At 38.2% G+C, this 21,758-nt stretch overlaps 1 protein-coding gene and 1 long non-coding RNA gene across 4 annotated transcripts; one reads left to right on the plus strand and one right to left on the minus strand.

Annotated features, from left to right (window-relative positions):
• The first annotated feature begins 1,017 nt into the window (after positions 1 to 1,017).
• LOC121402197 lies at positions 1,018 to 15,325 on the plus strand. The gene is made up of 3 exons (XR_005966677.1): positions 1,018 to 1,059; positions 5,851 to 5,995; positions 15,190 to 15,325. It is a non-coding gene; the product is annotated as an uncharacterized LOC121402197 (long non-coding RNA).
• LOC108713158 (dual specificity tyrosine-phosphorylation-regulated kinase 2) lies at positions 10,466 to 21,531 on the minus strand. 3 transcript variants are annotated; one of them, XM_018255972.2, is made up of 3 exons: positions 19,218 to 19,856; positions 18,946 to 19,081; positions 10,466 to 15,801 (listed from the first exon to the last, which is right to left on the minus strand). In XM_018255972.2, the coding sequence occupies exons 1-3, from the start codon at positions 19,400 to 19,402 to the stop codon at positions 14,200 to 14,202; spliced, it is 1,923 nt and encodes a 640-aa protein (XP_018111461.1). In that variant the 5' UTR covers positions 19,403 to 19,856; the 3' UTR covers positions 10,466 to 14,199. The 3 variants fall into 3 exon arrangements, with proteins under 3 accessions (XP_018111461.1, XP_018111463.1, XP_018111464.1); XM_018255974.2 differs by lacking the exons at positions 18,946 to 19,081; positions 19,218 to 19,856 and adding an exon at positions 21,341 to 21,531; XM_018255975.2 differs by lacking the exon at positions 18,946 to 19,081 and having other exon boundaries at positions 19,218 to 19,363.
• Positions 21,532 to 21,758: the final 227 nt, after the last annotated feature.

Here is a 21,758-nt window from a genome sequence, read left to right on the forward strand (position 1 = left end):
TTTGATTCTACACTCCAATAATTCAGCCCTGATTTATATTCAGCCTCTTTGACCCACGTTATCTTGTACCTTATCTGCAGATCCCATTGTAAATGACTTTGACACCGTACACATAGATTGATTTTCCTTTTTGTTGGTCATTTGACCGATGAGCTGAATGTTGTATATATACCAGAGAACACCACAGCTTCAGTGTAATCAGCTTGAAAAAGGAACTAAAATGTTCTGAAAGCTTGCTATGATTATATTAGTTAGCCAATAAAGGTATCACCTTTATACCACTTTTGTTATTTTTTTATTTCAAAAGGGTTGCCCTGTAACATTTTTACTGGCTAACACGGTACAGCAACTTTACCTGCAATAGCACTCTCTGTAATACATAGTCATGTCACCACTTTTGGAGGGGGGGGGTCGTAGAGGTTTCAGTTGTATTAAGCAAATAAGCATTTGTTTCGTTTTGTCCATCTAATTTTTCCAGGTGACAAAACAAATTCTAGTATAGGTAAATGATCTAATACTCAGAATGCTTGGGACCTGGGGTATTCCGGATCAGGGATATTTTTGTATTTAGATCACCATACCTGCTAAACAAAATATAAACATTAAATAAACCTATAAGGATTGTTTGGCTACCAATATGGATTTGTGCATCTTCGTTAGAATCAGGTACAAGGTACTGGTTTTTTATTCCTCCAAAAAAGTAAATCATGTTTAAACACTAAAATATTTGTTTAAAGCGATACTGACACTTTTCAATAAAAGTCATAGGAACATGTCCATATCAAGGAGGTGCTGCACGTCGAATAGTTTCCACTAAAAGCCCCCTCAAGCTGCCCCCCAGCCCTTCGAACCTTTGTGAAGTTGACCCGCTGATACAGCTAACGGATCTTCTGCATTGCTTCCGTGACGCTGGGCTGGGGGCGGAGCGACCTTTACATAGGCTGAAGTCCTGTTTTCGTTTGTAATTAGCCTATGGAAAGATTGCGCAGCCCCCAGCCCAGCATCACTGAAACAACACAGAAGATCATTTAGCAGTGTCGGAGAATCTGGTTAACGCAGGTTCGTGGGGTGGTTTTGGAGGGGCTTTAAAAGGAAACTTGTCAGTGTGCAGCACCTTCTTGATATGGACACGTTCCTATGATTTTTATAGGAATGTGTCGGTATTGCTTTAAACTGGACTTTATGGGAGATGGCCTTCAATTAATTTGGAACTTTCTCTTTTAAATTTAAATATTTACTTCAAGCAACAAGGAATTTTAAAAAAAAACACAAGCCCTTAAGTGTTTTTCTAAGACTGGAGTGAGGCAGTTGATAGACCGGATCTAGACCAAATATCCCAAATGACTGCATTCCTGCAGCCGACTGCCCTCATGTATATTACTTTCCCATGTGCTGCATTCTATATATAGATCTGGCTCTTCTAATTGACAGTACAGTTCACACTGCGCACTCCAACCTCCTGGTCTCCATTTCTCGCTTTCCTTTTAAGGTACAAAAATAGAACCAATTAGATGTTTGTACATGATTATTGTCAATGTGAGCTATGTTTGCTAAGCTCATTCTCTATTTTCCTCTTTGCTGTTTCCCAGCATGAGCTTATAGTAGCATTGTTTACCCTGATAAGAAAGCACAAATACTCCTGTTGGAAATATTGCTTTTCTAAAAGCCAATTCAACATGAAAACATATCAGACTGCTACCACCCCCTTTTAAATACACTGGCCTTAAGCACTAGCAGTGTGCACAACATTTTGGGTGGGGGAGGTTTAAATCTCATGGGAATTATTTTGCATGTGCGCTCTGTCTCATGGAAAAGGGACAGCATTCATCCACACTCTCCTTGTGCTCCCAGAACAGCAGCTTATTTCTTGACAAGCTGTCTACTTTATGACAGCTGTGTGGACAAAGCAATAAAGCAATAAACTTTAAGCTTTTGACCAGACCTTGCAGCCTGCTAAGGCAGTACTGATATCTCATAGATTGTTAGCACATATTTATAAAGCAGCAGCCTATTTCATAGTGCTGTACAAAAGAAGGGTGTATACATCAACATAAACATAAAGCAGGCATAGAGAGTCGTGTTCATACATCTGTTATAATAAAAAGAAATATGTTAGTAACCCTTAATGAAAAGATAAATCACCATTTCTTTTTCAAGCATTTTCCTGTCAAATCATCATTCCAGGGTTGCAAATGCATATATAAAGCATGTATAAAGCCCCAGCGCTCACTCAAAGGAACAGTAACACCAAAAATGAAAGTGCTTTAAAGGAGAACTAAACTGCTCCCCTTAACTACCTTCCTTCAGCCCCTCTCCTCACTCCCACCCCACACAGTCTATTATGTAAAAAAAGTGCCCTGTTTGAAAACCTGAGCTAAGAATGCAGAGTAGCGCAGCAGGAGTTCCCAAACACCATCTTCGGTACATTAATATACGCTAAACGTGGCCATAGATGGGCAGATTTAAGCTGGCAATATTGTTCCTTTAGACTTAGGTTTATCTGCCAGTGTTTGGGGTGTTACAATGGGCCTCTCCCATCAATATCTGATATAGATCAGGCAGGTTTGATGTTCCTTTGCGATCGAGGACCAAATTGGCTAGTTGATGTGGTCCTCATCGAATTGCTCCTATTGCTATCGCCCTTTGGTGGGCATATCGGGTACAGATCTGCTCTACTGGATCTTATAGTGTATGGCCACCTTTAGTGTTTCAGCACTGAAATGCACCCTGCAGGCTCATGTGCAATTGGAGCTACTCAGGAATCAGCTTTAACTGCGCATGTGCATGCAGGGTCTGTGTCACAGAAGAGACCTGAAGAGTATCCAAATGGACAGATGTTGGTGTGCTACTCTGTTTTTTTTAGCTCAAGTGTTTTTTAATTACATAATAGACTGTGCAGGAAGGGAGAAATGAGGGGGACCAATGTATGGAAGTGGAAGGGGGCTTTTGTACTTAGGGTTTAGTTCTCCTTTAAAATAATGACACTATTATGTACTGTTGCCCTGCACTGGTAAAAATTGTGAGGCTCATTTATAAACAGTGGGCAAATTTGCACCTGAACAGTAACCCATGGCAACCAATCAGATAATTGCTTTCAGTGCTCAACCTGCAGCTGGCTGAACAAAGCTAATCACTGATTGGTTGCTATTGGTTACTGCCCAGGTGCAAATTTGTCCACTGTTTATAAATGAACCCCAGTATGTTTACTACAGAAACACAACTGTAATTTACTGTATATAAACAAACTGCTATGTAGCCATGGGGCAGCCAAACATAGGATACACAGTAGATAACAAATAATGTCTGAAGAATCGCGTTGTATACTACAGAGCTTATCTGTTATCTGCTGTGTATCCTGTGCCTTTTCTCCTTCTTCAGCTTTGGCTGCCCCCATGGCTACAAAGCATCTCGTTCATATACATTATAGTAGAAGGTACAGAAGTAAATACACCAGTTGTACCAGTACAGGGTTAGCAGTAAATGATATTTTCAATACTTTAAAATGCTTTCATTTTTTGGTGTTATTGTTCCTTTAAGCTACATTCTCCTTCATCCAAAATGCTTTCAGAATAATGCATTTTGAAATCCACTGTATTATTCATATTTCATTTTGCTTTTATCAAGCATCCATACTTATATCTACTAATATCAAAGCAGCTGGACTTGTTTTTTTTTTTTTTAATTATTTATTGCATTTGGCTTCCATGGTTGAACCAAGGGGGTGTGAAGGAGCGTATGCTTGACTTCTCTCAATTTTTATTCTGGAAACATGTCTGGGCAGAGACAAGGCTCAGATTTGTCACCATAAACCAAATATAACAAAAGTAAATCAAGTATGAAAAAAACATGTATAAAACAGCAATCAACATTTTGACAATTTAGGTCAATAATGGAGAACAGTACCACCAGCAAGTCATATGACAGCTGCCTCATCCAAGTACAATTTAATGCACAACCTCTACATTAAGATTGTTTTGTACTGTCCAGTAACAGCTTATTAAAATCCTATTATTGCATTTCTGACTGCCAAAATCTTGTAGAGTGGGCTGGAAGCATTAAAGAAAACCAGAGCTCATCAACAAATTGGCTGCAAGTCAAAGAACAAAGAGCGATTTATGAAATTCGGCCTTGGCTACTTGCAGTGATATCAGGAAGCTTGTCTTATTAGATGATTTTCCATATTTGTTAAGTAAATTGAAGAGAATAATTTGCATGTGATAATTATATATCAAGCTCAGAGACACAGAAATTATTACTTAAAAATAAGTACTCCTCAAAGAGCACAAAATGTGATTACAAAAATGTCCAAAAGAAACAAATCCCTGGGCATATCTAAGGATGCAACAAATCCAGGATTTGGTTTTGAGTTCCTAATTTATTCCAAATTAGGATTCATCCAAATGCTCGGATGAATGCTTGGAAAATGGGGCATATTTCTGCCCAAAAAATGGACATCTGATTGTTTTCAGATAATTGTTTCATATGCAATATGCGGATAACTGAAGGTGACATGTTTTTAATTGATATATCATAGTTTTGTCAACGGTGTTTAAATACTTGCTGATTATGATTCAAATTTGGTTTGCTATTTAAATGAATAATATAATGTGACTTAAAAATATGGTACATGACTATGGCACAGAAATCAATTATTTTGCTGTTGGTGCAGAGACAGAAAAATATGTACTCTATGTGTTGTGTTAGGAGTTTCTGTGGGTGGTTTGTGGGTAAAAACGGGGAGAGAGTATAGTATAGTGCGCAGCAGCAAAAAAAAGTGGAATAGTGGGTCTCATTTCTTGATGAAAGTTTGATCCGTTTAGTTTTAAACAGTATGCTCTATATATTTTTTTATTCTCCATTTTAAAAATCATTACTAATAAGAAATTATATAATTTTTCACACTTTTGTTATAAATACTTCTGCCAAAAGAGGGCCAGATTCGGCCATTCCCAATCAGAATCTGGGATCCGGCACATCCCTAAAATGATAAACATTATTCTTATTCATTATTATTCTGCACACCTTTGGAGCAAATAGTCGATAAATACATCTTTTGTAATTATAGATTTTATTAGTCAATTAGAATATGATCTACCGGACACTGTGATGGTGTCACACTACCATATAACTATATGAAACCAAAACACCCACTATGGTGTCACCTCAAAGAACATTCCAAAAGAACTGTTACAATATCTTTATAAGGGCAGAAACACACGTGGAGATTCAGGGAGATTAGTCGCCCGGTGACAAATCGCCTCTTCTTTGGGAGACTAATCTCCCCGAACTGCCTTCCCGCCGGCTAGAATCTAAGGAAGGAATCATGAGGAAACTTCGGATGACTTCGGAAAACCTGAGTGCCATCCCGCCGGCAACTTAGATTCTAGCAGACGGGAAGGCAATTCGGGGAGATTAGTCGGCCTAAATCTCCCGGAATCTCCACGTGTGTCTCTGCCCTAAAGGTGGCCATACACGGGCCGATAAAAGCTGCCAACAGACCGAGTCGGCAGCTTATTGGCCCATGTATGGGGCCCCCCGACGGGCTTCCCCGATCGAAATCTGGCCTAAAGTAGGCCAGATCTCGATCGGATGGGACTAAAAGTCCCGTCGGATTGCGGCCGCATCTGTCCGTTGATCCGTTCCCATTCGTTAGGATCCAATAGTTGGGCCCTAGGGCCCACGATCGGATCAGCCAGATATTGCCCACTTCAAGGTGGGCATATCAGAGAGAGATCCGCTCATTTGGCGTCATCGCCAAACGAGCGGATCTCTCCGTGTATGGCCACCTTAACACACAAGAGCCATGAATATCCTGTAAATGTTTTTTTTTTTAATGCTGTTTTTCTTCAGTATATAACAGCCCCTGTGCTTCTGCCAATTCATGGTTAAGTACATCCTTTACACTGCTTGGCTGATGTCCTGTGGAATGCATTCACTGAGAAGTACACTTTTCACTGCCATGAATAGTGCAGTGTCAACAGCTAGTAAGGAGAAGGTAAGTGTCTGATAAAAGCATTTTCAGGCTCATATTGCCCCATGCTTATAATCACCACTTTGAAACTTTTTTTAAAGGATTGACTGTATCCATTTATGTAATTATGCTTCTGTTCTTGCTCTGGTCTTGTTCTAGCTTACATAATGGTTCTTCTAACTCTGATTTCAGACTTGACCTTGCTCTGCACAAATGTAATTTATTGATTTTCACCCAGAATTCTATTTATCTCAACTTTTTTTTATCTCAACTTCTCATACATGTAGCAAATGTCTAGTTTGACTAGTCTTGTTTTCTGGGCCGTAGGCAAGCAACCATACACTAAAAAATTAAATTTCAGGACCAGTTTAAGAACTCACACACACACACACACATATGGACAGGGCTGGTTTTTGGTTGGGTTTTATAGGTAAAGTTATACTGCATTGACCGCTCCCACCATTACACAATGACAGTACCCTCTAAGCAACATGAAATATGCTTAGACATCAGTAGAGGAAAGACAATTCTATAAAAATGTCCTGAGAGAGAGCTGCAAACACATTGTAAAAAAAAAAAAGGATTTTCCTTAATATTACATTCAGGAAGGTATAGGCCAGGAAGTGAAAATGTCACCACTATGCATAAACTGGATTGCAGAAGCTGGAATTTATTTTGCTGGGGAGTCTCCTAAAACTGCCATTATATCAGCTGCAGAGAGAGGTTTACAGGTCAGAAGCTAGGCTGAAATGAATAGTGGGAGTGTCTCTTCAATCTCCCACAGGAAGTGGTCACAGCACTACTGATATAATGGCAGTTTTAGGAGACTCCCCAGCAATTTAGATGGTCAATTGATCAGCTTGCAGCGATAAACCCCGTTGATTTGACCCAGAAGATATCCCATCGGCAAACCTTGTATTTAAGCCGTGCAAAAATAGATAAGGAAACTGAGGAGAGGAGACAAAAAGCCATTGAAGAGTTTTTTACAAAGAGAACGATTGTTCCGTCACCATGGACTCAACATGACGGAAAACAAGCTGCTCCTTTTCATTCAACAAAATTTCATGAATCCCCTATAGGGAGAGTTCAAGCTGTACAAAGTGGAAAGAGCACAGTTGGATGTCAGACACACTTAACATTACCAGTTGACTTTAATTTAGAAAAGGTATTAGATGCGTTAGGCACAGCAAGCTGACATCACAACCAAACGCCCAGGAAGGAGCAAGTGGAGTAGCGTGTGAAGGAAACGCTGGTCGGGACCTGAACTGCAAATCACTAAGGATCCAAAAACTGGGACGATATAGAGAGAGATGTTTTGCCTGTTTTAATCCACTTAAATGTGAGTGTAACCAATTGGTTTTTTTATTATTGAAAATAAAGAAGTTTTTACACTATTTGTGCTTTCTAAACTTCCCCTAGCAAAAAGGATCAACCAAAAGTTTTACAATCTACAAGTTCCGATATGCATAAAATTATCTGAACGTTTGTAAGTACCCATTTCAAACAAACGCACGTGGTGAAGTGTAAAGAGTTAACTGCACTAAAGGTTAAGTGAAACCATACGGTGTTGTGGAACTTTTACTCTCTAACCAAATACTACACTATATTATTTTTTCTTTTCTTTTTCTCTTTTTCTTCATATGTTCTCCCCTGAGCTTTGATTAGCGCTGACCTATTTGAACTTTGGATTGGTGTTGTTGGATATTTCAGAAACTTCGGTCACACAAAAAATATTTTTATCTTTTGGTTTGTAGTAAGAATTGTGGAATGTAACAGGTGCCAGAAGTTGGTCGACTCCATACAACACTGATGTGCAGCAGTTCTCAGAAACACTGTTTATACAACTAAATATTAGTTCAGTGACTCAAATAAAACAAAAGCTTGAAACATTTTTAAGTTTATACAATGAATGTTTGAGTTTGTAAAGAAGAATGCAAACACTGCTATATTCTTTTGGAACAGCCTAATGTTCCCTTTTCTTCAATCATTTTCCTGTAAAGGAATGACACAAATTTGATGACGTTTTCTTAATGTTTTGATTTAGAAATAAAAGCTATTATAAGTATTTTGAGATATATTCACTTTTTTAAACACACTGCTATTATTCTGAACACAACTTTATGCATTCATCCTTGGATAATGCTATCCACACCCCAGAAGTCAGCAAGAAGTATGGACTATCAATTAAGTGAGCGTGGTTTGACTACATTACATTGTGAAAAAGAAAGCAAATAATGAAAAGCACCAGGAAAACAGAGCAGCACCAAACCTGTACCAAGAGTCTCCATAAAAATAGAGCCAGCATAGGAAAAAGCTATTCTTTTTAGCACAGGGGCTCCTAAGCATATTCAAGCAATTTCTCATAATGAATGTGGTGTATCTTTTTCTCTTATCAACATAACTCTTCTTGAAATTATATTTGTGAAATGCTAAGAAGTGGAAACCAGGGTTTGTATTTCACTGCAACATGGATTGTGATACAGTATATCTGATTTCAGTGATTTGCTGTAAGACGGATTTAAACCTCAATAATGTTATAAAATCATACATAATAGTAGAAAATACCACCTCCCTAAAAGGCTGCAGCTGCATTGTCTTTGGTTGCTGCTTGTCACAACCTATCATTTCTCAAATGTATAAGCTTTGCAGCTGCTCTTGTAAACATGTTCTTTTCCGCCTCTTGTATGACGACTCTTTAAGCCAGAAGACTGTAACACAATTTCCCCCGGATTCTGGAGAAGCCTGCTCTGGTCTAATAATGCACTTTACAATAAATTAAGATTCATTGGACCCTTTGAAAAAGACTGATTGGTTTCATTGTACAGTATAGCAGAAAATTAGTCTAAGATTTTCATTGTATTCAAGAACACGGAACAGAATAGGTGACATGGAGGCACATTTATCAAGGGTTGAATTCATGCGAGTTTTTTTTAAAACTCCCATAAATTCGACTAATCTAAATTTATTATAAAAATCAATTTTTTTATACTCAGACTAATTTAAACAACTTGAAAATTCTAATCGAATTTGATCAAGCTCGATTCGATTGTCAGGAAGGCTGCAAACATATCCAAATTGATCCCTGCACCTCTCCCATTGACAAACAGTAATTCTTTTGGTTTTAGGTGGAAAATAGTTTAATTTGAATTCCGAAAGGGCCAAAGTATGATAAATCTTGAAAATTGAATTACATTTTTTTTAAAAAAAACTCAAATCGAATTTGACAGTTTTAACCATAAAAAAATTTCAATTAGAATTTTCAATTCGACCCTTGATAAATCTGCACCATAGTGTATGAAGAAAAAATTGTGAGAAAAAATGTTTTTAAATACGAAAAGAATGAAAGCTATTAATGAATAAACTTTTTATATTTCTTTGGAATAGGGATAATACTATTGGTCACAATAACAGAAATTGCTAGGCACATATTAAAGGTTGTACAGTGGATTTCTTAAGAGGATTAAAAGCACAGTATTATCCCTTGGATTATATATCCTATAGTTCATGTTCTATGGACTGTACAGCAGGGTTTACTGGTGTATTGTGCAAAAGAGTGGCTTATCTGACAATAACCATAAGGCTGATTTGTTACAATGGTATCCTATAATAATGCTGTACCTTTTTTGTGGAGCTTTCTTGAAATCTTCTGTAGATAAAGTTTAAAATGATCCCATCCACAGATACAGATCCAGTAAGCTCATTTCGTTGTGGTTTATAAATGCATTTTCCATTTTGACTCCTTTTCTTGCCCAGTTTTTCTTTTATTACTGTGAGTAATTTCCCATGACATTCTATTGTAACTGCACAAACTATAGAAAATAGGACTGAGCACCATGAACACATACAAAATCAACTCACTTGCAGTGCAGGCTTGTGTGTGTCTGCTATATGCAATATGATTCTAATTTTGATGGCTCAAAAATCCTGCTTTAAAGAAGGTGCTCCCTAAATGACACAGAAACCTTAAAGCAAAGATCAGAACAGATATAATCAGCCTACAGGCTACATTGGCAAACATTCCAGAACATGGCTATAACTTGCTTTAAAATATATACAGTATGTTAGAGGGAATGATACAAGTGCATACTGAATATTTCTGTTCCCAAGATTGGTGGATATAAAACAATTCCCATATACAGATAGTTCTCAATTTGGAGAGGAGGGAGGACACAGATACTGTATAGACATGAGTTTTCAACCAGGACTTACTGTATATGCTAAACAATTCTGATACCTGTAGGGTTCTAGTTTAATAAAAAGAAAAGCTACATTTTACACTTTGTTTCTAAAGCAATTTGTAACTGGTCTTTATTTTATTTAATTTTTGGGGGGGGGCATCCTTTTTACTTTCAATAATCTAGACTCAAGTAGCAATAAAAGAAACAATATAACAATGCCTAGTTTCATAATTAGGTCTATCATATTAAATGCAAAATTACAATACATTGTTTCAGCGGTCATTGAAGCTGTACATAAATATCTGAAGGCAAGAAGTAGAACATACATTTTTATTTTGAAATGATCTCTGGCCACAACAATAAAATTTAACAAGAGTTCACTAAATTTTCATACATCTGTCATCTGCTGAACAATACATCCAGTATTATAGATTTTGCCACTTTGATTCTAATCCACTACAACATAGTAGAGTGGCGACAGCAGCATCTTACAGAAAATGTACACAAAATATACACAAAGTCCACATTCACTCCAAATGTTCACATATCATCGGTATACACAATTGCAGCATATTACAGTCACATGTCTAAGATGTTTCTCAATAGAATTGTCATGGCCTAGACAATTGTAGCAGTTTTGTGAGCAGTTAAAAATTACTTTTCAGAACCAACAAGTTTTACAGAGATGTAAAAGTGCCAACAAGAATTCATTGTGTCTTTTTATGCAAATTGCATCAAATTGGGATATGAGGGAATCTCTGAAGAAGCGAACGAATCAAGGGCATTTTAAATATACTGTATAATTTACAGTTTCATTTCTTCTTTGAGATTCCAATAAACCCAATGTCCAAGAGATGTATACAAGAACTATACATCAAAAGTGGCTTATGTGCATTGCACCTAAATTATAAAAATCACTGGCTGGTTTATTCCTGCCAGCAAATATAAAAGGAATGCACCTTGGTTTTTACCAAATGCCCTGGGATTGATTACACCTTAAAATTGAAAAACAGCTTGAGGTAAATTTTGCACATAAATTAAGATTGTTTCACTAGTATAAGCATAATCAAAACCCTGAAAAAAAGAAATGATGAAAAGTATAAAAACAGGTAACCAACAGGGCTTTTAGGAGCTCACAGTCTAAGGAAGCATTTTCTAGCAGCATACTCGGCCAGCCTTAAAAAACCTGCCAGAGCTATGGTTACTTTTAAGGCCTCTTAGCATGATGAATATTTTAAGACATATTAGAGTAAACGTGTAATATAAATGCCTTTACCTGCTATCTTTTATAAAGTAGGCAAAAATATGCCTGCCAATGTAGCACTATTAACGAAAAGGCACATACTTCACACTAAGTTCACAAAGTATCCTGTATTGTTTATATAAACGCTTCTCATTTGAATTGAACTCGTATAGCAAAACACTTGTGTGACAAAAATTTCCAAATATGTGCATGGAATGTGCCATGCGAGACTGCAACCAAGGATACTGTGCTATCCCAAATGCCGCAAATAGGTAAGACTTCCCTAGACAATGGTAACCTGTGAGACAAAGTACTGTTTCCAAAACAATTTATTACAGATCAACCACTGAAGTGCTTAAGATAAAAACAAAGTTCGCTTCAGCAAGCTTTCCATAAGCACTTTACTTCGAAAAATGGTTAAATTAACATTAAAGGAACAGGAACACAAAAATGTGAACGTATCCTTAAGTAATGAAAATATGATGTACTGCTGTGCTACACTGGTAAAATTGGTATGTTTGCTTCAGAAAAACAACTATAGTTTATATGACAAGCTGCTGTGTAGCCATGGGGGCAGCCATTCAAAGCTGAAAAAGGAGAAAAGGCATAGGATACACAACTGATAACAGATAAGGGATGTAGCATACAATGAGATTCTTTAGAACTTATCAATTATCTATGTGTTCTGTGCTTGAATGGCTGCCTCACAGCTACACAACAGCTTATTTATATAAACTATGGTAGTGTATCTGAAGCAAACACAGCTGTATTACCAGTGCAGGGCACCAGTACATTATATTGACTTTCCTTTAAAACGCTCATTTTTTAGTGTCCATGTTTCTTTTAATGGAAAACCATCGACAACTAATGTCTGTTTCCTGTAAGCAAACTTTATATACCACTTTACTCAAATACCAATAAAATAAATCCAGACACGTATCAAAGGGGTTTCTCACTTAGCAACTGAGAATGTTAGTAGTGCTTGTGAGTTACCCCTTGTCTAAAAGTTTCTGGTACATAAAAGTTTGAGAATTAAAAATCAAATAGTGCAATCAGTTTTTAGAGGATAAAAATATAAAAGATAAGTTTTGTATCAAAATATTGTGAGACTGTTGATTTTAATCTCCCACCAAATTAGATAAAACTGCACCATGAGGATCTAGGAAATAACTTGCCAAGCTGCTTTAATAATATCCAGTGGTGTGGGAGAGGCAGGAAGGGTGAGAATTGTGCTTACATACTGTTCTGGATAACCCTGGAATTAGAGCAGGATGATTACTACAATAATGATCTCATATTGTTTAACCCTGATGTGAATTAAAAAAGGTCGGACCAACTGCTGGATTACAAAATGTGGTCTGAATCTAAAAAAGCAAGAAAAAAAAGTAAATTATCAACCTGAAGTAAATAGTTATCTCTTTGCTTTTTGACTTGCACTTACATTCAAAAACGTAGCCAGAAACATTTTAGCCATTTTTGGGGACCATGCTTTAAGTAAAATAAAAATTAAAAAGCAGAGCTGCAAATTCCATGTAACCACAATTATACCCACACTTTCCAATTAAACTTACATTTTTGGACATTTAACAAAAATAAAATGTCAAATATGTATAAAAGTACTTAAAGGGCCATTCATAGCGCTTAAACTTATCTAGACAACTCTTTAGTTTGAAGCATTTAGATACTGATTTTAACAGTGTAGTAGAAATAAAGGAGGAGAGGAAACAATTTTCATGGCAAACATATAAAGTGATTAATAATGCCCACTTAAAGTACTTTTATTAATAATTAACATTGTATGTTTAGTTGAACTACTCCTTCAAACAATGTGGCTTACAAAAAAAAAAAAAATCTCACAGCTAAGCAATGTGTAGGCTAAGGGAAAGGGGATAACAGTCAGACAGCTTTTAATTGAATCCCAATGTACAAAGCTGCTTCAAAGCACATGGTTGCAACACTTCTTACTCATCCTTCAGTAATACCAATTCCTTCAGCTATTTTTACATTAAAAATACTAAATTGACTTTACTTTGCAAAAAAAAAAAAAAAACCGTAGATAATCCCAACCCAAAACACATAGTAACCAACACAAAGCAATAGTTTAAAAAACATTTTGCTTACAAATGCCCTTTTAATGTTGAGAAAATGTTTTAATCACCTACATATAGAATATATCTAAAGGTATATCGAATAAGGTAAAATAAAAACCTTTGGCTATATCAAAAATAAGGAAAAAAAAGGTATTAGAATACCTTAATTAAATGAAGTGATTAAACTGCTCAATTTTAAGTATAAATGCGATACCTTTCAGTCTAACACAAATCTGTTTCATTGAATTGCTCCAAATACAAACAAATGTTACTGTATAGACTACTTTGCACAACTTTATGCAAGGCCCATTCCACAAAAACCAAAATGCACGGAACTACACTGTGTGACTGTGTATCAGACATGTTTTCGATGCTCTAAATGGCCTATGGCACACAGAGCAAAATTGTTAAATATGAATGAATTAACTAAACACTTTTGACATTAATAAATAAGGTTTAACTGTCAAGTACTAATCAGTGGCCAGCCACTGACTTTGACACTTCCTATTTTAAGCAAGGCCAATTACAAATACCAAAAAGGTATAAAACCTTAAAGCATTGTCCCCATTGTTTAACAATTTCATGATTACATAAAAATACACCTGTTGCACAATGTATTTAAAATAATCTGAGCAATTAAAAATGGTACAAATCCGAGTTGCTGCTTTGTATGCATAAGGCTCAGCAAGGTGTTGTCGATGTAAGATGTCCAGTAAATCAGCTGACCAACTTTGGCAACACTGTCCTCTGCTGTATATTTCCATTGGCATCAGTCATCTGGGTCAGATTAGTTCTTAACTTTGCAGCTGAGCCTGATGTTGGAGGTAATTTAGAAATCGATGTTATAGCACCAGTGCTTTCTGTTATTCTTTTAGAAGAGATCTTTTCTCCAGTTGGAGGCTTTGGCAATCGCCTCCTTAACCAATGATGTCGCAGTGCTTGGCTAGGTGTCATTCGGAGAGAAGGATCCCATTCTAAACATTGTGTCAAGAAATCAAGAAACAGGGGATCATCACAGCCCTTCAAAGCAGTCACCCAGTCTCTACTTCCAGGGGGGCCTCTTGGTTTTCCTCTTCGTGAGCGACCACCATTTAATACCACAGAACCATCAGGCAGACTTGTAACAGTGCAATAGCGTGGGTAACCTTTGGAGCTAACAAAATTTTTACCCCTTTTTGAAGCATCGAGAAGCTTTTGGGAAGGCATATCCAGTAACTCAATCATACATGCCAGCTGATCACCTTCATCTTCTCCAGGTAAAAGTGGATAGCCAGTCAACAATTCTGCAAGAATACAACCCAAGCTCCACATATCAATAGGCATCCCGTAGCGACCACCAAGAATAACTTCTGGTGCCCGGTAGAAACGTGATTGTATGTACGTATATACGCGCTGGTGCTCATAACAACTGGAACCAAAATCTATAACTTTAATGCCACTTCTGCCCTGTTGTTTCAACAGAATGTTTTCAGGTTTAAGGTCACAGTGGATTATTCTATTTTTGTGCAAAGCATCCAAGCACTGCAAAATTGAGTGAGCAAACTTGCGAACTAAAGGCAAGCTAAAGCCCTGAAATTTGTTCTTCTTGATCAGCTCATAGAGATTCATACTCAATAATTCAAATGTCATACAGATATGGTTGCGGAATGTGAAGTTCTCCAGCATGTGAATGACATTCATATTGTTGTCTTTGTCTTGTTTCTTCAGGTGTTCTAGAATTCTGATTTCCTCTGCAGCCTGCCGATGAAAGCGCTTTTCATTCCTTACCATCTTTAACGCCACATGCTGATGAAGTTTATGATCATAAGCTTTAACAACTTGTCCAAAACTTCCTTTTCCAATAACCTTCAGAACTTCATACCTGTAGGCAACATGATCGTGCGGCACTTGTACATAGGAGCCCTGATCATCATCATAGCCACCATTGTTTGAGCCACCAATTACACCTTGTCGTTTCTTAGCATTTGGACCCAAAAAGTAAATTTCAGGGTAATTAAAGATTTCATGGTGCTCAAAAGCAGTCAACTTTTGCATGTATTGCTTCATTGCTTGTTCAGGAGTTAATGAAGAAGACTTCAACTTGGTTATGCCCTCTGCTGATTTTAAAGAGCTAGAGCTTCCTTGTCTCCTATGAGTGCTTTCAAGCTGCCTCTCTGTAACAACAGGTAAAGTAGATTTGCCAACAGCTGTATGCCCATTTGGTTGTGTTGTCAGAACAGTTCTTTTGTTGCTGTTCTCTTCAAACAGTTGTTGCACCTGTATCTGTCCATGACTGGAGACATGTAGATGTTCATTCATTGTGTGCTTATTGCCTCCAGTCTGAAAGGAAAAAAAATTGTAAATTAGAACAAAAATATGAAATAAATAATCTGAAAATATATTCTGGACTGGATCATTCCTCTTAGTATGGAAATTTAATGAACAGTGACACAACACCATACAAGGACAGCATGTAATATTTTTCCAGTCTCACAGTATATACTGAATACTTTCTAAGCGGAACCCAGACTTCCATACTGTTATAGGACAGGCTGATATATTCATAAGCTTAGCACTTAGTGAGCCACACAGCAGCCACCACTCAGTGACTGGTTTATCAACATCCCCCATCCCTTCTGCTAAACGGATGTGGCATTAGCCAGACCACATGAGTAGGTCTGACAAGCTGGGACAGCAACATCCCCAGAGAGACAGGCTTTGTTCCCATTAGTGATGTCAACTATGAGGGTCTGAGTTGCTTAATATTATCAACATGCACATTTTGATATCATACAGCACCAACTTATTCTGCAATACATTGCAATATAGCACAACAAGACAAGTCAAACTCACTCATTTTAATCTTTAGTGCTTGGCAAAAGTCCATCAAGTTCAACCCCTCCAAATGAAAATCCAGCATCCATACACACACCCCTCCCTACTTTTACATAAATTCTATATACCCATAACTATACTAACTATAGAGCTTAGTATCACAATAGCCTTTGATATTATGTCTGTCCAAGAAATCATCCAAGCCATTCTTAAAGGCATTAACTGAATCAGCCATCACAACATCACCCGGCAGTGCATTCCACAACCTCACTGACCTCACTGTGAAGAACCACCTACGTTGCTTCAAATGAAAGTTCTTTTCTTCTAGTCTAAAGGGGTGGCCTCTGGTTTGGTGATCCTCTTTATGGGGAAAAAGATCCCCTGCCATATCTATAATCTCCTCTAATGTACTTGTAAAATGTAATCATGTCCCCCCGCAAGCGCCTTTTTTTGCAGAGAAAACAACCCCAAACTTGAGAGTCTCCCCTCATAATTTAAGTCTTCCATCCTTCTAACCAATTTAGTTGCAAGTCTCTGCACTCTCTCCAGCTCATTTATATCCCTCTTAAAGGGATACTGTCATGGGAAAAAAAAATTCAAAATGAATTAGTTAATAGTGCTGCTCCAGCAGAATTCTGCACTGAAATCAATTTCTCAAAAGAGCAAACAGATTTTTTTTTTATATTCAATTTTGAAATCTGACATGGGGCTAGACATATTGTCAATTTCACAGCTGCCCCAAGTCATGTGACTTGTGCTCTGATAAACTTCAATCACTCTTTACTGCTGTACTGCAAGTTGGAGTGATATCACCCCCTCCCTTCGTAACCAGATAGCAGCTCCCTAACACAAGATGACAGCTGCCTGGTAGATCTAAGAACAACACTTAATAGTAAAAACCCATGTCCCACTGAGACACATTCAGTTACATTGAGAAGGAAAAACAGCAGCCTGCCAGAAAGCATTTCTCTCCTAAAGTGCAGGCACGAGTCACATGACCAGGGGCAGCTGGGAAATTGACAAAATGTCTAGCCCCATGTCAGATTTCAAAATTGAATATAAAAAAATCTGTTTGCTCTTTTGAGAAATGGATTTCAGTGCAGAATTCTTCTGGAGTAGCACTATTAACTGATGCGTTTTGGAAAAAACATGTTTTCAGATGACAGGATCCCTTTAAGGACTGGAGTCCAAAACTGCACTGCATACTCCAGGTGTGGCCTTACCAGGGACCTATAAAGAGGCATAATAATGTTTTCATCCCTTGAGTTAATGCCCTTTTTTATGCAAGACAGAACTTTATTTGCTTTAGTAGCCACAGAATGACACTGCCCGGAATTAGACAACTTATCTACAAAAACCCCTAGAGCCTTCTCATTTAAGGAAACTCCCAACACACTGCCATTTAGTGTAATGAATTGTAGAAGTTTACAACCAACATTTGCAGTTAACTTTGGATGCTATGTGCATTCAGCAGTTAGAAATAACCTTGCATACAGAACTATTTGGAAGAAAACAATTCAGTTATCCCTTAAAAAATTATACAGGTTCTCATTAAACCAATATGCTATACTGTGTCTACAAGCAATTTTGAATGCATTTCAAAATGCGATTATCGCTCCAAAACACCAAGTGATATTGAACCGCACCAGGCACTTTCAATGTAAAGCTAACAGAGGAGCAATTTGAAGAGTTAACCTGTGTCCACAGAGCTACAAAATGCTAAGCCGGTAAAATGTTTCAGATTACTGAATATCCTAAGGGGGTTAAATAAATTTGGGTATCATACGCAGGAATGGCTTATGCCTTTGCACTACAATACATGTCATAAACCAAAAAATAAAACCAAAAAAAAAACTACATATCTTACACATGAACAACATGTAACTGCAAATGCCTGTTCCTCTAAATGCAGCTCTAAAATATATTGCAAAGCAGAGCAGCTGTCAGGGAGCAACTGCTCCACTAATATGACAGCTGCTCTACTCATATTGAAATGATCTGTTTCTATGAATACTGATTTCACAGGAAAAAAAACTTGACAGAACCCCTGTTCTTTTAAAACGACAGGAGTTACAAAAACAATTGTAAGCTCCATAACATTTGGTGCTGTTAAATTAATGTGTATAAACATACACACATACACACTCTCTCTCTATATATATATTTTAATCTGCATTATGACAGTAAAATAAGATGACAAATGAAATACTTGTGCTGAATACGACTTCACAATCCGAGTCTGATGAGCGTAATTATTTACCAAGTTTTGCCTCGAAAATGACCCTATAGACTCTAATCAATAAAAAAAAATTGTCGTCCATAGACTTCAATGCATTTCACCAAAATTATTGGTTTTGCTGAACATGCTTTCTGTATATAAATATTAAATATAAAGAAATTTAATAACCAGAAACACACCATTAAAACCCACATGATTTAAAGTAATTTTAACTTTCATTTGAAACTTAAACACAGCTTGGTATGTTATATTTCTAAAATTATACAATTCTGCTTTCTATTTTCCCATAAACATAGATATGGCTTAATCAATTAAAAATAAAAACATTGCCCCTTTTTTAAAAACTGTGCATTCTCCAGAAAATATCATAAAAGTATGGCATGAAGAAAAAAAAAATAATTTCCACATACAATGTATTGAGACACGGCCCTGCTGTTTTCTTCAGCTCCGCTCCACAGAGATGAGATCGAGACCAACATAGCGAGTGTCTGGCTGTCAGCCTGACTGTACCTTGCACATTTATTTCTATTTATACCAATTATCTGGCTGGAAGAGGAAACGGAGGAGGGGAAAGTAGGAAATCACAGGATTAAAAGGCAAAACGTTAATTTCTCTTACCATTGGGAAATATGTGAAGAATACGTTATGCCAAGCTAGTATTTTATATATCAGCTCTCCTTACCCTATGTGTTGGATTGCTGGTTCTGAGAGGTGGCAATGATACAGGAGATGGTGGCCAGGTTCCAGCTGCACATCGTGGTAATCCCAAACAGGGTTGCAAATAAGGGTTGCCACCTTTTCTGGAATAAAATACCTTCTGATATTTTTGTGTTTTTCCCTATAAATAACATTGGCATCAAGCAACATTTTTACGGGCCAGGCTGGGAAAATACCGGCCAGGTGGCAACCCTAGTTGCAACTGACTGATGCCTTCACTTTCACTGCATGCAGCACACAAAACACACGCCATATCTCAGGACAAGGAAAAACAAGGTGTCCCCTAATAACCATTATTAAAATGTATTTATATAGTGCCAACATACTGCGCAGCGATGTGACTGCATACAGCCTGCCTGGCACTTGGTTGTTACAGCTTATTTGGCCTTTTCTCTGCTAATAACAGAGGTACAAAAGAGTAGACATCATGTCAGCCTTACTACAGCCCCAAGTCTACCACTCAGACTTCTAATAATGTAAAGGTGATGTTGTCAATAGGGATAAATCAAGTATACGAGATTAGTTGGACATTAAACTAGGGATGCACCGAATCCAGGATTCGGCCTTTTTCAGCTGTATTCGGATTCAGCCGAATCCTTCTGCCCGGCCGAACCAAATCCGAATTTGCATATGCAAATTAGGGTCGGGGAGGGAAATTGCGTGACTTTTTGTCACAAAACAATGAAGTACAAATGTTCCCCCCTTCAAACCCCTAATTTGCATATGCAAATTAGGATTCAGACAAATCTTTGGCTAGGGATTCGGGGTTCAGCCGAATCAAAAATAGTGGATTAGGCGCATCCCTACATTAAACACAAGTGGAAAATGGAACTTACTAAATCCAAAAATTGGGTAATGATACCATAAGGCGCAGGATGATTCTGCTGCAATGGCCTTTATTCAACAAAACACGACAAGTTTCGAGATTTTCAGCAGTGTCAAGGGCTGAAAAGCTTGAAACTTGTCGTGTTTTGTTGAATAAAGGCCATTGCAGCAGAATCATCCTGCCCCTTATGGTATCATTACCCAATTTTTGGATTTACTAAGTTATCGCACCGGATGGCTGCAAGGGTCTCTGATACCTAAGGGTTAGGCCACACTAATCGCCTCGCCTTTGCGGCGACCAATCTCCCCAAATGCCTTCCCTTACTCTGTGGTGGCTAAAATGAAAAAACGCCGGTGCTAATCACACGCGGCCATTCGCCCGAAGTTTCCTCGTGACGACTTCCCTGACTCTGCAGCGGCGTTTCATCATTTTAGCCGGCGCAGAGTCAGGGAAGGCTTTTGGGGAGATTGGTCGCCGCAAAGACGAGGCGATTAGACGCCAGGCAACCAAATCTCTCCAAAATGTCGAGTGTGGCTTTACCCTAAACAAGATAAGGGTAATTATACCAGTTTAAATTGTGGACTGGAAAATGGAACAAACAGGATTTCCAAGTCAGAGGGGATATTTTTTGTAATGTGCAGGCGTGTGTCTGCCCTTGTGTGTCTGTCAGTCCGCCAGTGATTTATTCCATTTGTGAATAGGGGACAGGGGTACAGAGATACTAGGAATGCCATTAACTCGCACAGCTTGTGTATGTGTAGGGGGTAGAATAAAATGAATGGATGAAGGGAGCTTCCTCCGGTGGTGCAGGCTAAATGTTTCCCCGGAGACGGACACAAAGATTGAATGTGTTACAATAACACATCAAATGCCCTCCCCCAACTCTGCTTAAATGAGAATTCGCTCCGTTGACTGCGGTGAACTCTGGGCAGGACGGAGGGAGGGCGTAGTGCCGGGACCGGTGGGTTTATTTATGCGGGGGGGCAGTGCTGCAGGTAATGGGGTTTTCCGCCCCTCCTCCCGTCAGTGAGCTGCAGACTATGGAATGGAGGGCGGTTGCTAAGGTGACTGCGTCTTCTTTACCCTAAACATGTCTCTGCACAGCTCGTCTAGTCAAAGCAGTTATAGCCCCGGTAGAGCCGCATGGGGATAATATAGGCTGCCGCTAGGGATGTTCACAATTCACTGGCAACGTCTGCAGTTGACTGGCAGCTAATCCGAACAAGTGCATCTGACCAACAGCGCTGCTTGTCGCTACTTACCAGTCCCGCAAAGCTGTTAATTGCAAGCTCCTTGCCTCCCGTCTCCCACAAAATCCCGACCCCGCCAGTCTCATCACGCGAGATAGGGACGTCACGGCTACACCTAGTGACGCCTCACGTAGCCGCCTAGTGGGAGTCGCAGGTAGAGACGTGTAGGTCAGTGTTACACAGTGGGAAGCTGCTAGTAAGTGGTGGAAGGTTCACTCACAGTTGTACAATGGTAAATAAAACTTTTATTTAGGGGCCCATTTACTTAGCTCGAGTGAAGGAATAGAGGAAAAAAACTTAGAATTTCGAATGTTTTTTTGGCTACTTCAACCATCGAATGGGCTACTTCGACCTTCGACTTAAATTTGAACGATTCAAACTAAAAATCGTTTGACCATTTGATGGTACTGTCTCTTTAAGAAAAAACTTC

The sequence above is a fragment of the Xenopus laevis genome, chromosome 3S (genome assembly GCF_017654675.1).
Source record: "Xenopus laevis strain J_2021 chromosome 3S, Xenopus_laevis_v10.1, whole genome shotgun sequence".
Lineage (NCBI taxonomy): Eukaryota > Metazoa > Chordata > Amphibia > Anura > Pipidae > Xenopus > Xenopus laevis.